Here is a 16404-nt window from a genome sequence, read left to right on the forward strand (position 1 = left end):
CTCAATTCCAGACAATGTTGGACCTGATACCCAAGGTCATGGCCCATCCAATCACAGCAGCTCGGTTTTGCCTCAAGCTCCTGGGACACATGACCACGTGCACTACGTGGTACGGCACATAAGGCTGTGCCTCAGGGCCTGCAAGTGTGGTTAGGTTCAGTGTACTCACCAAGCAGACACCACTTGGACTCGGTGCTCACTGTTCCAGCCCTGGTCCTTGCCTCCCTCGACTGGTGAAAGAGCCCCCCTTCGGTGATGGCGGGTGTCCCCGTTGTCGCCCCTCAGCCGTCACTGTCCATAGTGTCAGATGCTTCAGACCTGGGTTGGAGAGCACACCTCGATCAGCTGCGTAGCCGGGGGGAGGGAACGGGGGAGCGATCCAAAAAAAAAAAGACGCCACCCGCTGTGGCGCTTTTACTCACCCAGCGGCGCTCCGGTGGCCGCCCTCACTCGCTCCGGGTGTCTGCTGCCGAAGCCCCGGCGCGGGTGACGGTCCCGCCGCGGTGCCACTGAAGCCCCGGGGCGCTGCCGGGTGAGTAAAAGCGCCGCAGTGGGTGGCGCCTTTTTTTTTTTTTTTTTTTTTGGATCGCTCCCCCCGTTCCCTCAACAGGGGAAAATTTAAAAGGCGCCAAGACATTGAGAAGGTGCCACTTGTGCTCAGTGGGGGAGCGGGCGCTGCCCCGCTCCCCCCCCCCCCAGCTACGCTACTGACCTTGATCACCTCAGGACACAGGCCCTGTGGTCCCAGGACGAACTCTCCCAGCATGTAAATGTTAGGGAGCTCTGAGCGGTCTGCTTAGTTTGCCAAGTGTTTCTTCCCCAAATCACAGGCAGACACCTCAACCATATTCTACAAGCAGGGAGGAGCACGCTCCTCCGCCCTGAGTCAAGAGGCCACACCTCTATGGGACTTCTGTGTAAAGCACTCAATTCACCTCGAGGCTTCCCATCTTCCAGGAGGCAGGAGTGCCCTGGAAGATAATCTCAGCAGATCTTTTTCCCCTCACCACGAGTGGTCCCTTCACCCAGAGGTCATGAAGTTCATGTTCCAAAGGTGGGGATCTCCCCAGGTAGACCTGTTCATGACCAAGCAGAACAGGAAAGCCCATCAGTTTTGTTCGCTGAACAGGAACAGCCCTGGCTCCCTTTCAGACGCTTCCTGTTTCTAGGAACAGAGCTTCTGTTCTATGCATTTCCTCAGTTTCTCTGGTACACAAGGTCCTTCTAAAAATCAAGCAGGGCAAGGCAAGAGCTATTCTTATAGCCCTAGTGTAGTCATGCCAACACTGGTTTGGCATGCTGTTAGACTTATCCATAGCGCTACTGCTTCCACTCCGCCTAGACCTGACCCTGGCTACGCGGCTGTAAGACAATGGCTGTTTACTCCACCTGAACCTCGTGTCCCTTTACCTGACTGCATGGAAGCTCCATGACTGAACCTGGAGGAGCAAACCTGTTTGGAACAAGTTTGACAGGTCTTGCTGGGTAGTAGGGAGCTGTCCACTAGAGCAACCTACCTCGCTAAGTGGAAGCACTTTTTTGATATGGTTGTCCTGACGAGGCCTTTCTGACTCAGTCTTCTCTTGAATCCATTTTGGACTACTTGCTCCACCTTAAACAAGGAGCTCTGGCATTCACATCTGTCACACCTAGCAGCAGTTTCAGCCTTCCATCCGTCAGTGGGGGGAAGGTCATTTTTCTTTCACGGGATGACAATCCACTTTCTTAAGGGGTTAGTTCACAAACCTGACAGTAAAGTCTCTCTGATTCCCATGTAGGATTTGAACTTGGTTCTTTTGAGCGGCTAGTATCATGTCCTCTGCTGTTTCTCTCCTGGAAGGTCGCCTTCCTGATAGCGATGACCTCAGCCAGAAAGGTCTCTGAAATCAGGGCCCTTATGTCAGAACCACTGTACGTGGTGTTCTTGAAGGGCAAGGTTCAACTGTGCCCTGCCCCCCCCCCCCATATGGCCCTCCTGCCAAAGGTGGTCTCGCAGTTCCATAGCAACCAAGCCATTTTCCTGCCAGTCGTCTTCCCAAAGCTGCACAAGAATTCAGAAGAGCGACAACTTCACTCATGGGATGTTAGTTGTGCCCTTGCCTTCTACATCGAGAGGGCTAAACTGTTTCGCAGATCCATACAACTCTTTGTGGCAATAGCAGAGAGGATGAAAGGACAACCAGTTTCAGTCAAGAGAATCTCATCCTGGATAATCTCCTGCATTTGGGTACGCTATGAGCAGGCGAATGTTCCGCCGCCTGCCATCTTGACCATTCATTCCACAAGAGCTCAGGCTTCTTCAGCAGCGTTTCTGGCCCATGTTCCGATCCAAGACGTCTGCAGTGCTGCAATCTGGTCATCGGTGCATACTTTCTCATCCCCCTACGCCATCACCCAGCAGGCTTGAGATGACGCCAGGTTCGGGAGAGCAGTGTTGAAGTACACATGTCCATGAACTCAGAGCCCACCTTCTTGGGTACTGCTTGTGAGTCACCTAATGTGGAATGGACATGAGAAAGCACTTGAAGAAAAAATGGTTACTGACCTTTTGTTCTTAGATATGCATTGCTCATGTCCATTCCCCAACCCACGCTCTTACCCCTCTGGTCACGGAGGGAAAAATCTCCGGCAGTGGTGCACACAACGTGCACACACCTAACGTGGAATGGACAAGAGCACCATACCTCAAAGAACAGCAGTTATGGAAGGTCAGTAACCGGATTTTGTGTAGGTGGCGAGCTTTTCAGGGACAGGACTTGTGTATGTAGTAATCCTAATTAATAACTCATTTCTCAACTGGTTCGACAAAGACTTGATGTTCAGTGTGCTGAAAAGTGTAGTTTTTAATTTTCGCTTTTCCTGAGAGGTTGGTGTAAAAGTGGTGGGGCTGGGTTAGATGTGCTGGGTAGTCTGATTTTTCTGTAGGTAAGATGGTCTCCATTTGTTATGGTTTAATTTGTGTCTGTCAGGTTCATGCACATACTGCAAGGATGCTAGAAGCAATCCATAGTATAAAAATACAATAAATGAACTTTTCTCTCATATGCTCAGGTACATGGTGGTTGGTAGAATAAGATGGCAACACCAGGTGAATTCTAGGACCCTTTTTGCTATAAATTTACAGACGGAAAAACAAGTATTTTAGCTGCCAAAAGAGGATAGGCAGCCTTCAGCGAATAGTATTGTCAGTCTAATGTGAGACTACCAGATTTCTTGTTTTCTTAGTCTGATGCAGCCGTGTGTTGCAGCAACAACTGTTGTGTAATTAAATAACTTTGGACTCACTAAATTAATCCCTTTCTCTCAAGGCTATAATGACTTTTTGTTTTGTAACATAGCTTATATGATGCTGTGAACACAGCAATAATACAGTAAAATATGTTTTTACTGTATTCAAAGTATGTTTTTCATTGTATTCAAACACTATTCTTTCATGTAAAATGTAACCTAGAGTAATGGTCAGGAGGGAGCTGGAGTGAGGGGAGGTGGATGAGCAAAGTATCATAGCACAGGCTGTGTCTACACTACAAAATTAGGTCGACTTTATAGAGGTCGATCTTTTTAGAAATTGATTTTATACAGTCGATTGTGTGTCCCCACTTAAGACCATTTAAGTCGGCGGAGTACTTCCACAGTACTGAGGCTAGCGTCGACTTCCGGAGCATTGCACTGTGGGTAGCTATCCCACAGTTCCTGCAGTCTCCGCTGCCCATTGGAATTCTGTGTTGAGGTCCCAATGCCTGATGGGGCAAAAAAACATTGTCATGGGTGGTTCTGGGTACATGTCGTCAGGCCCCCCGTCCCCCCCCCCCAGTTAAAGCAATGGCAGACCATTGTTTTGTGCCTTCTTTCCTGGGTTACCCGTGCAGATGCCATACCACGGCAAGCATGGAGCCTGCTCAGCTCACCGTCACCGTACGTCTCCTGGGTGTTGGCAGACACAGGACTGCAGTGCTACACAGCAGCAGCAGCTCATTGCCTTGTGGCAGCGGATGGTGCATTACGACTGGTAGCCATCCTCGTCGTCTCCTGGGTGCTCTTGGCTGGCCTCGGTGAGGTCGGTTGGGGTGCCTGGGCAGACATGGGTGCTCCTGGCAGACCTCAGTGAGGTCTGTCAGGGGCACCTGGACATAAATGGGAGTGACTCAGGTCATTCTCCAAGTTTTGTCTAATGGAGATTCAGTCCTGCCTGGAATATTGGCAGAGGGATAGCTCAGTGGTTTGAGCATTGGCCTTCTAAACTCAGGGTTGTGAGTTCAATCCTTGAGTGGGCCATTCTGCCTCAGGCTGCTCTCCCGGCCAGCAGCACTGCGAGCACCCAGGAGACGATGACAGCTAGCAGTCCTACTGCACTGTCTGCTGGCGAGCACCCAGGAGACGATGATGGTGGTAATGGGGCAGGTTCATGCCGTGGAATGCCGATTCTGGGCCCGGGAAAGAAGCACAGACTGGTGGGACCGCATAGTGTTGCAGGTGTGGGACAATTCCCAATGGCTGCGAAACTTTCACATGCATAAGGGAACTTTCAGGGAACTTTGACTTGCTTTCCCCTGCCCTGAAGCGCCAGAATACCAAGATGAGAGCAGCCCTCACAGTTCACAAGTGAGTGGTGATAGCCCTGTGGAAGCTTGCAACGCCAGACAGCGACCCGTCAGTTGGGAATCAATTTGGAGTGGGCAAATCTTCTGTGGGGGCTGCTGTGATCCAAGTAGCCAACGCAATCACTGAGCTGCTGCTGCCAAGGGTAGTGACTCTGGGAAATGTGCAGGTCATAGTGGATGGCTTTGCTGCAATGGGATTCCCTAACTGTGATGGGGCGATAGATGGAACCCGTATCCCTATCTTGGCACCGGAGCACCAAGGCAGCGAGTACGTAAACCGAAAGGGGTACTTTTCAATGGTGCTTCAAGCACTGGTGGATCACAAGGGACGTTTCACCAACATCAACGTGGGATGGCCGGGAAAGGTACGTGACGCTCACATCTTCAGGAACTCTGGTCTGTTTCAACAGCTGCAGCAAGGACTTTCTTCCCAGACCAGAAAATAACTGTTGGGGATGTTGAAATGCCTGTAGTTATCCTTACTACTGAAGTGAGCTGTAGCTCACGAAAACTTATGCTCAAATAAATTTGTTAGTCTCTAAGGTGCCACAAGTACTCCTTTTCTTACCACAGTGTAACTCTCCCCCCAGAAATAAGTAAAAAATGCATTCTTAGTGCTTAGTTATCCTTGGGGACCCACCCTACCCTTTAATGCCATGGCTCATGAAGCCATACACAGGCAGCCTGGACAGCAGTCAGGAGCTGTTCAACTATAGGCTGAGCAAGTGCAGAATGGTGGTAGAATGTGCATTTGGACGTTTAAAAGCGCGCTGGCACAGTTTACTGACTAGGTTAGACCTCAGCGAAACCAATATTCCCATTGTTATTGCTGCTTGCTGTGTGCTCCACAATATCTGTGAGAGTAAGGGGGAGACGTTTATGGCAGGGTGGGAGGTTGAGGCAAATCGCCTGGCTGCTGATTACACGCAGCCAGACACCAGGGCGCTTAGAAGAGTACAGGAGGGTGCGGTGCGCATCAGAGAAGCTTTGAAAACCAGTTTCATGACTGGCCAGGCTACGGTGTGAAAGTTCTTTGTTTTTCCTTGATGAAAACCTACTTCCCTGTAAGCTAACCACCCTCCCCTTCCCCCTTCAATCACCGCTTGCAGAGGCAGTAAAGTCATTGTTGCTTCAAATTCATGCATTATTTATTTATTTATTCACACAAATAGGGGGATAACTGCTAAGGTAGCCCAGGAGGGGTGGGGCAGGAGGGAAGGACAAGGCCACGCTGCACTTCAAAACTTATTGAATGCCAGCTTTCTGTTGCTTGGGCAGTCCTCTGGGGTGGAGTGGTTGGGTGACCGGAGGCCCCCCCACCGCATTCTTGGGTGTCTGGGTGAGGAGGCTATGGAACTTGGGGAGGAGGCGGTTGGTTACACAGGAGCTGTAGCAGCTGTCTATGCTGATGCTGCCTTTCCTGTACCTCAACCATACGCCGGAGCATATCAGTTTGATCCTCCAGTAGCCTCAGCATTGGCTCCTGCCTTCTGTCAGCAAGCTGACGCCACCTATCATCTTCAACCTGCCACCTGTCCTTGGGTTCATATTGTGCTCTCGTGGACTCTAATATTGTCTGCCTCCACGCATTCTGCTGGGCTCTTTTAGTGCAGGAGGACTGCATGAGCTCAGAGAACATTTCATCACGAGTGCGTTTTTTTTCGCCTTCTAATCTTCGCTAGTCTCTGGGAAGGAGATGATATTGTGAGTGTTGAAACATTTGCAGCTGCGGGAGGAAAAAAGGGGAGAGTAGTAGTTAGACACATTTTAGAGAATAATGGGTAGACTCTTTCAGGGTGAACCTTGCTGTTAATATTACATAGCACATGTGCATTTGGTACAAGGTCGCATTTTGCCTCTTATATTGAGGGTCTGCTGGTTTGGTGTGAGAGATCACACACGTAGGGCTGGTGGGCAACAGAATTGGGCTTGCAGGCAGCCATGGTAAGCCACGGTCTTTTGGCTTCTTTAACCTTCATAACGTGGGAATGGTTTCAAACAGCAGCGCCCGCATTTCCCATACCAAACAGCCGTTGGGTTGGCCATTTAAAATGGGTTGGCAGTTTAAAAGGAGGGGCCAACTAATGGTTTCTCAGTGCACAGCAAGCAAGCGATCTTCAGCCGCCTCCTCCTCCTCCTCATCTTCCTCGTCCCCAAAATGCGCATCCCTGTTGCGTGATAATCCATTGACGGAGTGGAAAGCACAGGGGTGGGGTAGTGGTGGCTGCACTCCTTAGAATGGCATGCAGCTCATCATAGAAGCGGCATGTCTGGGGCTCTGACCCCGAGTGGCTGTTTGCCTCTTTTTTTGGTAGGCTTGCCTGAGCTCAAGTTTCACATGGCACTGCTGCGGGTCCCTGTTATAGCCTCTGTCCTTCATGTTCTTGGAGATTTTTTTCAAATGTTTGGGCATTTCGTCTTTTGGAACGGAGTTCTGATAGCACGAATTCGTCTCCCCATACAGTGATCAGATCCAGTACCTCCCGTTTGGTCCATGCTGGAGCTCTTTTGCGATTCTGGGACTGCATGGTCACCTGTGCTGATGAGATCTGCACTCACCCACAGCTCACCATGCTGGCCAAACAGGAAATAAGATTCAAAAGTTCGCAGGCCTTTTCCTGTCTACCTGGCCAGTGCATCTGAGTTGAGAGCGCTGTCCAGAGCGGTCACAATCGAGCACTCTGGGATAGCTCCCGGAGGCCAATAACATCGAATTGTGACCACACTACCCCAAATTCGACCCGGCAAGGTCGATTTCAGTGCTAATCCCCTCGTCGGGGGAGGAGTACAGAAATCTGTTTTAAGAGCCCTTTAAGTCGAAGTAAATGGCTTCGTCATGTGGACGGGTGCAGGGTTAAATCGATTGAACGCTGCTAAATTCGACCTAAACTCGTAGTGTAGACCAGCGCAGTCTCCTTCAGCCAAGATGAGGAGCCAGATGCTGCCATGTCTATAAATCAGGAGTGGATTCCTTCACTGCTGTTGCTGAAGCACATGCACGTTTTGGCCCTTTGCTCCTGAAGGGAGAATGATCCCTCTCATCCACCTAAAACAGAACTGCTGTTGGAAAAATAAGAGTTACTTCCTGGCCCTAAAATAGGGATGAAACAACCTTGTGTTTTTCCAGCTTCTGCTAACTACTCAAACTATTTCAGGTTTTGCTAAAATATCTCAAGTTTGTTGGCTTGTTTTTTTTTTTCTAATGGTGATTCAGTTTCAAAACCAAAGATATCTTTCTGTGATGTTGGCACTGTGTGAGGGGAATAGATGATTCCCCTCTCAAAAGCTGGATTTGCACAATGGATATCCTAAATACTGGGTATGCTGTATTTATTTTTCATTAAGATTTCCTCTCCCCTCATCTCTGTTTTTGTCACGCTCTTTGTATTTGATGTTCATTCAACCTGCCCCATTTTCCACCCTATTTTTCATTGAATTTTTTTCTCTGCTCCTTTTTTGACAGTTTCACTTAAGCAAAATACAAACCCAACATTTGAACATTGAGTGCCTTCAGAGTCTGGCAAAATGAGTTTAACCATCTTTTCTATAGACTTTAATGAAGAACTTATAACCAGTCACTAATTTTGGCTATTGCAAGGCTCTAGAACTGCAGTTGCTAAAGAATAGGATTACATGCAATAGCCGCAAGAAAATTATCTTATGATAAAAGTGGAAAAAATACATGTCGCATAGCAAGTTTTAAAATCCAGTATGTCCAGAATATTGGTGATGTTTTTCAAGCATTTCTGAGACATTATGGCTCTTATGTAACACTGTCAGATTTAGTAAGACGTACTGTGATGTTGCATAGGCGCTGACTTTTTAAAATTTTTTCCTGGGGTGCTCTGCTCCACCCCTTCCCCTGAGGCCCTGCCCTTGCACAACCTCTTCCCGCCCCTGCTCCGCCATCACTCCGCCTCTTCTTGCCTCGGCTCCAAACCCTCCCCCGAGACCCCCACTGCTCGTTTTTCTCTGCATGCCCTCAAGCACTGCCTCCAGCCGCCCAACAGCTGATGGGCTGCCCCCAGCCGCCCAACAGCCGATGCTGGTGGTGCTGAGCACCCAAATTTTTTTTCTGTGGGTGCTTGAGCCCAGAGCATCCACAAAGTCAGCAGTTAGGCGTGTGACTTACTAAATTAGTGTTGGTTGCACATGTTAAAGTTGCCTTGGGGTAGCTTTACTAAAGGGGGATCCCTGCTTTCAAAGATATGAAAAAGTAGAAGACCATACTATACATTTCAATTGTTTGTCTGGCTCATTTCCTCTACGTGACCCTCCCCCAGTAAATGGCAAATCTTGAGAAATGAATGAATACCAAAATAGAAAATATAGTTTGAATTAGAAATCTAATGTTGTAGCACTTCAGTTTTGTCTATGCTGGCTAGTGGAAACATAATTTCTGTTTTTAAATGAAAATAAATTTGCGAATAAGTTCAGTCTTTAGCAAATATGTTTATGCTTAAGGAATATAAAATTCTAAATCATGTGAAATGAGTGGGTTTATTTCCTATAGAGCTCTCTGGAAAGAGCTGGAAGTATTTTTTTTTTTTCCCCTCTGATTATTTTTGTGATTCATTAAACTTTTTTCCATTTGCCAGGATAAAAATACATTACAATAATATGACTGCTTTGCCCCTCTTGTTTATATTATGAAATAAAGACGCTAAAGATGATACTCTGTTTGCCAGTTTCTTTTTCAACAACTATTCTGTTGCTGTTATAGAAAATTCCCCCCCCAAAACTCCACCAGTAAAATACCATGGATGGAGCAGTTGGAGGCCTTTAATTGGTTTGGCTTTCTCTTGCAGTTCGATCTTTGACTCATATGTAAATGACCTGCTGTGAAGTACAAACATTAAAAATACTTAGTCAGTTGTGTACTGCATGTAGTTAGGAAAGTATGAAACTACTGTCTGCACCTACTCTCAAGCCTTAATGTACCATGTAAGGTTGCAAGTCAGTTGAGCTAACATCAGCAGTATTGTCCAGGCCTTAAGAGAAAGTCATGGTTTCAGTCAATGTGAATTGAAGCAGGAGCTGCATAATGACAGAGCACTTGGATCATTCACGCAAGGCTACAAAGAAAGCAACTAATGGATCACGTTTCTTTTTACAAAACAATTGCAATGTCAGAAACAACTTTGCGAACCTAGAGGAGAATGTGATGACTGCATGGCACTCTTGGTTGGGCAGAAAGAATCCAGGAAATCTACCTTTTTTCCTCAGACGACAAATCACAGAAATCATTAAGGACAGTAAGATGCAAATCTTTAGCAGGTTTCATTATGTTTGGGAGTTGGTAAGTTTGAGAGAAATTAAAACATTTATTAACTTAATTACATTTTATAAGAAGAACGTTAACTCAGCAAATTTTAGCCCTTTGAAAAGGTTACAGTATGGAAAAAGAAACCCTGAAAATACTTTGTAAAACACTTTTATATTTTAAAATGTTTGTATGTAATGTATGAATTCTCACATTATACTAAAATGGTACTATAATATTTATACTGAGTGTGCATTTTTATATGAAATCTTTTTAATATTTAGCATCTTCTGAATTGGAGACCAGATATCAGAGTATTAAGGTTTATGAAGTGTTGAGGACTAAAGAAAAGTATGCATGTCTGAATTCTGGGTTTTATGAGCATTGGGTTATAACTGCTTTGTTTGTGTTGTTTTTAACATATACGCCCATACAATAGCTGGCTACTGCTAAAATTCAAAGAGTAGTTTTCACTTTTATAGTGAGTGCCTACTATCAGATTCTGAATTATTAGCCAATATTCTGATCATGATATAGTTACCTATTAAAATAAATTGGGAATAGCTGAGAATATTCTGTGTGTAAGCTCTTCGGCCATTTTATTGAATAATATACTGTCCTGGGCCCAGGCACCTGCTGTCTTTATTGCCTGCATCCATTCATAAAAGGCCTAAACTAACAGTTGTAACCGTGCCCTTCTGGGTTATCACTTTCTTCCAATCACAGGGGCAGAGCAATGTTCCCTTTGGGATCTTTTTAGAATCCTATTAGTAGGATATGAGGCTCATCAGTGGGAGCAGATTATGCTGTCTTTGCTGCTGCCTCCTTTTCCTTCTACCCTAGGTCTGGTCATGACACAGTTTGTGTCCATTCATCTATTTCAGTTAAGGGCAAGAACCCCCGCACGCACGCACGCACACACACACACACACACACACACACACACACACACACCCACCCAAATAGCTAAATCAGTACAACCCGTAGTGAGGACACAGGTATACCAGTATAAAGATGCCTTATGGAAGTAAAGCTTCTTCCTCCACATTTCCATGAATAAGCTATGCTTCAACAAGCATCTTTATACCGATATAACTGTCTCCATACTAGGAGGTTGTACTGCTGTAACTACACTCATATCTGATATACTTATAAGCAATACAGAAAGTGTTGGTAGATGAACCCCTATGGAGCAAAGCTCAAATCAGAGAATTAAATGGAGGTCCCTCATTAATTTAGCTACTGCTAAAAATTAGTATAGTCTGGCCACCTTGCTCTTTGTGAAAAGTCTCTGTGCAAGTTTGTCATTCTTACCCTCAGCAATGAACTGCCCCCAATGTGATGAAGGACTGGTTAAACTTAGGGTTTGTCTACACAGCCCTGCTCTGTAGGGTAGATTCAAATCCCAGCTTGCCATGAACTAAATGTTATAGTAGAAAAGCCCTCAGTTTATTTCAATTCGTTTACAACGTGAATTAAGATACTGCTGAATTCAGGTCACTTTAAGTCTGAATAAGCATGACCACGCACAGTGGTTTCATGCAGTTTAAACTACTCTGAAAGTGAATTCAGTTTGTTTCCTGAGTTTGCCCATGTAACCAAGTTCTAAATGTATTTCTTGTCCTTTGGGCCATGGCCTACGGTTTCACAGTGTATATATGTATATAATGTCACTCTGTGTGCATGTAAATCCATGGCAGACTTCAGCCTGTTACATGCAATGAAGATCTAGAATTTCTTAGGAAGATTTGAACTCTCCACCCAAGGAACAGGTCTGTGTACCTCCAGGAATATGAAAACCAGCAACAATGATGATGTATTCTACTTATAGATCAGCACCTCCTTCGTAGAAGTAAATCTGTCAGCCTCCCTGAAGAATGTACTAGCTGACCCAGTCCTGAAAAAAGCCAATATAAGATGGAGACAATCTTTCTATTGTCCTGTCTCTAGCATCATTCTGCAGTAAAATCATTGAGAAAATAGTGACAGCCAAACTCCAGCCTTGTATGATCTCTGCAGCCATGCTGGATGCTTTGCAATCAGGCCCCAGACAAGGACACAGCATAAAGCAAGGGTGGCCAGACTTACTGTTCCTCTGAGCCACATACAATAATCAGAAATTTGAGAGCCCCAAGATATACGCAACCTGCCCCGTGGGGCGGAGCCTATTGGGGCTTGGGACTTCATCCCTGTGGGGCGGCGCCTGCCGTAGCTTTGGGCTTCCACCCCGTTGTGTGGTGCCTGCTGGGGGGCACACCTGGCTGAAGATCTGACCCACGCCATTTCCCTCCCGTCCCTGCAGGGCAGAAGTCCCTAGCCTCACCACCTTGCTGCAGGGCAGAGGCCCCAAGCTCCCTCCCCCAGACTGGTAGCTGGAGAATGGTGGGGGAGTGCAGAGGGCTCCACGAGCCATGCTTTAACTGTAAAATAGCTGTATGTGGCTCGTGAGCTGCGGTTTGGCCACACCTGGCATACAGCCAGCACTAATGGCATTAAGAGAGCCTTCTTATGGCAATGGATGGAGACTACATCTCAGTGTTTCCACACTTAACCTCTCCTCTGACTTTTGACACAGCTGCCCTGTTTAGATGTGTCAGGAGAAGGTGGTGTAGATATACAATGGCTTCAATCGTTTCTCTCCAACCGGATGCAGAGAGAATGGACAACTGCTTCTCTTCCTTTCCCACACCCCCTAACCCTCACCTAAGGACCTATGCTAGGCTCCCTCTTTAGTAACCATGCAAGACCATTTAGAGAGTGGTGAGGCCAATAAAAGGTGGTTGACACTCAGCTATCTTTCCTTTTCCAAAAAGTCAACTAACATCTGCATAAGGATGCTGCAGGTCTACAGGTGACTAACTCCTGGAAGAAGAGCAGCTACCTCATATCAAAGCAAGCAAGACTCAAGGGAGGCTGGTCAGAAGAGGGGGAAAATCTTTGAAGGAGTGGTTGGGTCATTGTGTTCCCTTTCAAATGAAGGTGCATTTTGTGTCATTGCAGAAATTGTTTTGGGATCGTGCTTATTATTCCAAAATCCATTGGCTGTATCTTTATTGACAGCAGTGCCCATGTTTTTTTCGGTGGACCCTGTGATGTATTTATTTTATGCTCTGCATGTTCAACTTCCATTAGGTTTGTGTTTGTCGGCAAGGTTGAGGAGAAGTCCTATCAGACTTTTAGCCAGATATGGTCTTCCTTTGCTCACTGTTTTCTCCACCTCATACATTTATTGAATAATGTCTGTTGATACATAGTTGTGAGTTCAGTCATGATTCCAAAGGGCAGTTTGGGATATGAATTTCACAGCCATCTACTGTATTTGGATGCCTATTTACTATTCATTTTATTGGGAATAGTGTTCATATCCCTTAGACATCTTTGAAAAATCTCACCCTATTAATAAAATATCAGATGTAAAATTCAGATGTAATCAAAGCAGAGGGATAATAAAAGAAATAGGATCATGGGATAGGGGACTCTGTACAAAACACAAATATGCAGTGTTGAGCGTAGGGTGACCAGACGTCCCGATAAAATCGGGACTGTCCCGATTTTTAGTTCTTTGTCCCGCCTCCTGACTGATGCATGGTCGGGACACCATTTGTCCTGATATTGCGGCTTTGGCCGTTCCGGTGGTTGGTTTGGGTTTTGTTTGTTTGTTTTTTGCTGCGGCAACTCTGGCCGCTTTTTTAATGTTACTTTTGTTTTTTTGTTTCCCCCATGTGTCCCAATATTTTGTCTGTTTCATCTGGTCACCCTAGTTGAGCGTATTGCTGTGAAATATAACGTTCCAGTAAAGACATGGTGATTACCACAATTTCTGCTTAATTGCAACTTTCTGAAAATATACTCTTAGTTCAGGTATTGTTACTCAGTCACTCTTTTGTATCTAGACAGTTGGAGGCTCTGCTTTTAATGAAATTACAGAAGTTTTCATACTTCCTTTCAGTTTGATTTCAGTTTCTTGGCTTTTCTGCCGCTTGCCCACTGCTGATGTGCAGTTTACTGAGCTGTAGAATGCTGCTCTTTTTCACAAGTATCTGTAAATATGGCTGGTAAAACTCCCCATGTCTTGCTATGTAATGCAATTATGACAGGTATAGATTTTGTGAAATAATATTGACTCTAGTGCCTTAATCTTCCCTGAAAATTCACCTTCTTAATGTTCGCAAAAAGAAAAGGAGTACTTGTGGCACCTTAGAGACTAACCAATTTATTTGAGCATTATTAGTCTCTAAGGTGCCACAAGTACTCCTTTTCTTTTTGCGAATATAGACTAACACGGCTGTTGCTCTGAAACCTTCTTAATGTTGTGTGTGGGCCTAATAGCTGCAGAATAATCACTCGGTATTGCAGGCATGATGCTATTGCCAAATATCAGTTTAAAATTAATGTTTTTGAGCTGCATTTGAAATTTTTTTTTTTTTAAATACCAGGATTTCTCCAGTGATGATACTAAGCTAGAATACAATGTAGATGCAGCCAATGGCATTGTTATGGAAGGGTATCTCTTTAAGCGAGCCAGCAATGCCTTCAAGACTTGGAACAGGTAAGACTTCAAAAACTCTCCTTGTTATGGTTTGTAACCATGCTGATTATTAGGCTAAATTCTGGGCTGATTTATAACCCTGGAAAACCCATTAATTCCACAAAGTTGCCTGAGGCATAAATTGGTGCACCATTTGGCCAGTTATATTTACTGCAGTGACTGTACAGAATTCAAGGAAATTTCTTCTTTTGTTTTGTTTTCTTGCTTGTTTGCAAGCACAAGGCCTGATCTTTGCAAGTTCTCTTCTCAGAGCTTCTATTGAAATCCATAGATGCCACAGGTGCTGGCTTCTAATTTTCCCCGGAGGTGCTCAACCCCTGCTCCACCCCGGCCCCACTTCCACTCCACTCCTCTCCCGCTGCCCCATCCCTGCTCCTCCCCCTCCCTACTAACACCTCCTGCACGTGGTGGAACAGCTGTTCCATGGCGTGCAGGAGGTGCTGGGAGGGAGGGGAGGAGTTGATTGGTAGGGCTGCCGGCGGGCGGGCCTGGGAAGAGAAGGAGGGGAGCTTGGCTGCCGGTGGGTGCTAAGCACCTGCTAATTTTTCTCCGTTGGTGCTCCTGCTGGCTTGCTGGATTAGGCCCATGGGTTGTGACTTCACACAAACTTTGCCTTGCTCTTTGGGTGGAGCATGAAACTCGTGATTGTGTACACAATGTCATTTGGTCACAGTGTTGCACTAGAACAAATGTTCAGTTGATTATCAGAGTCACTGTTTCACAAGCTAGAATGCCCCATCCTGCGAGTATGGCCTACGTTCTTTGTTCCTAGATGCATATATTTACAATTAGTCATATTAAAATGCATATTGTTTGCTTGCTCCCAGCTTACCAAATTATCCAGATAGCTGTGTATCAGTGACCTGTCCTCTGCATTATTTACCACTCCCCTAATTTTTGTCATCTACAAACTTTATCAGTGCTGGTTTTGTTCTTCCAAGTCATTAATAAAAATGTTAAATAGCATTCGACCAATAACAAATCTCTGCAGATCCCACTGGAAACACACCTGTTCGATGATGATTCTGTGTTTATAACTACATTTTAAGACTTGTCAGTTATTAAATGGATTTAAAATTGGCTGTGGGCCATGTTAATTTTATATCTTCTAGTTTTTTAATCAAAATGTTGTGGAGTACTAAGTCAAATGCCTCCCACAAGTCTAAGTATATTATGTCAACGCTATTACCTTTAACAACCAAACTTGTAATGCCATCTTTAAAAACATCAGGTTAGTGTGACAGGATCTATTTTCCAAAAAGCCATGCTGGCTGGCATTAATTCTATTGCCCTACTTTAATTCTTGATTAATCAAGTCCTATATCAGCCATGCTGTCATTTTGCCTGCTGTCAATTGTCAGACAGGCAGGCTTATAATTACTTGGGTCATTCTGTTAACTCTTTAAATATTGGCACCACATTAGCTTTCTTCTGGAACTTTCCCAGTGCTCCAAGACTTATTGAAAATCAACGTTAATGGTCCAGCAAGCACCTCAGCGAGCTCCTTTAAAATGATTGGATGCAGGTTATCCAGTCTCCCTGATTTTAAAAATGTCTAACTTTAGCTGCTATTTAACATGTTCCTGAGCTGCTAGTGGAATGGAAAGTGTTTTATCATATGATATGATTACATCAAATGTTTTTCCCCAAATACAGAACAGAAATATTTATAGAACGCTTCTGCATTTTGTGCATTATTATTGATAATTGTACCATTGGCACCTAGTAATGGACTAGTACGCTTATTAGGATTCTTTGTTCCTAATATATACTTTAACATCTCCTTTACTGTCCTTAGCACCACTGACTGGATTTTTCCTTGTGTCCCTCAGCTTTCCTTATCAGTTTTCTGTAATTCCTAACTTCGGATTTGTATTCATTATTATCAACTTCCCCTTTCTTCCATTTGTTGTAAATATATATTTTTTTATTTTTATTTACAAGTACATTTCTAACTTTAGTTCGTTGCATTCTTAGGCATAAATGCAGTA

At 45.1% G+C, this 16404-nt stretch overlaps 1 protein-coding gene across 4 annotated transcripts in view; it reads left to right on the plus strand.

The window, feature by feature from the left end:
• Positions 1-16404, plus strand: part of ACAP2 (ArfGAP with coiled-coil, ankyrin repeat and PH domains 2) — a 107657-nt gene that overhangs the window by 44758 nt on the left and 46495 nt on the right. For all 4 annotated transcript variants that reach the window (XM_074963320.1, XM_074963321.1, XM_074963323.1 and 1 more), the window contains exon 10: positions 14301-14413. In XM_074963320.1, coding sequence (XP_074819421.1) covers positions 14301-14413 — 113 coding nt within the window. The remainder of the gene's footprint in view (positions 1-14300; positions 14414-16404) is intronic.

Source organism: Natator depressus, chromosome 9 (genome assembly GCF_965152275.1).
Source record: "Natator depressus isolate rNatDep1 chromosome 9, rNatDep2.hap1, whole genome shotgun sequence".
Lineage (NCBI taxonomy): Eukaryota > Metazoa > Chordata > Testudines > Cheloniidae > Natator > Natator depressus.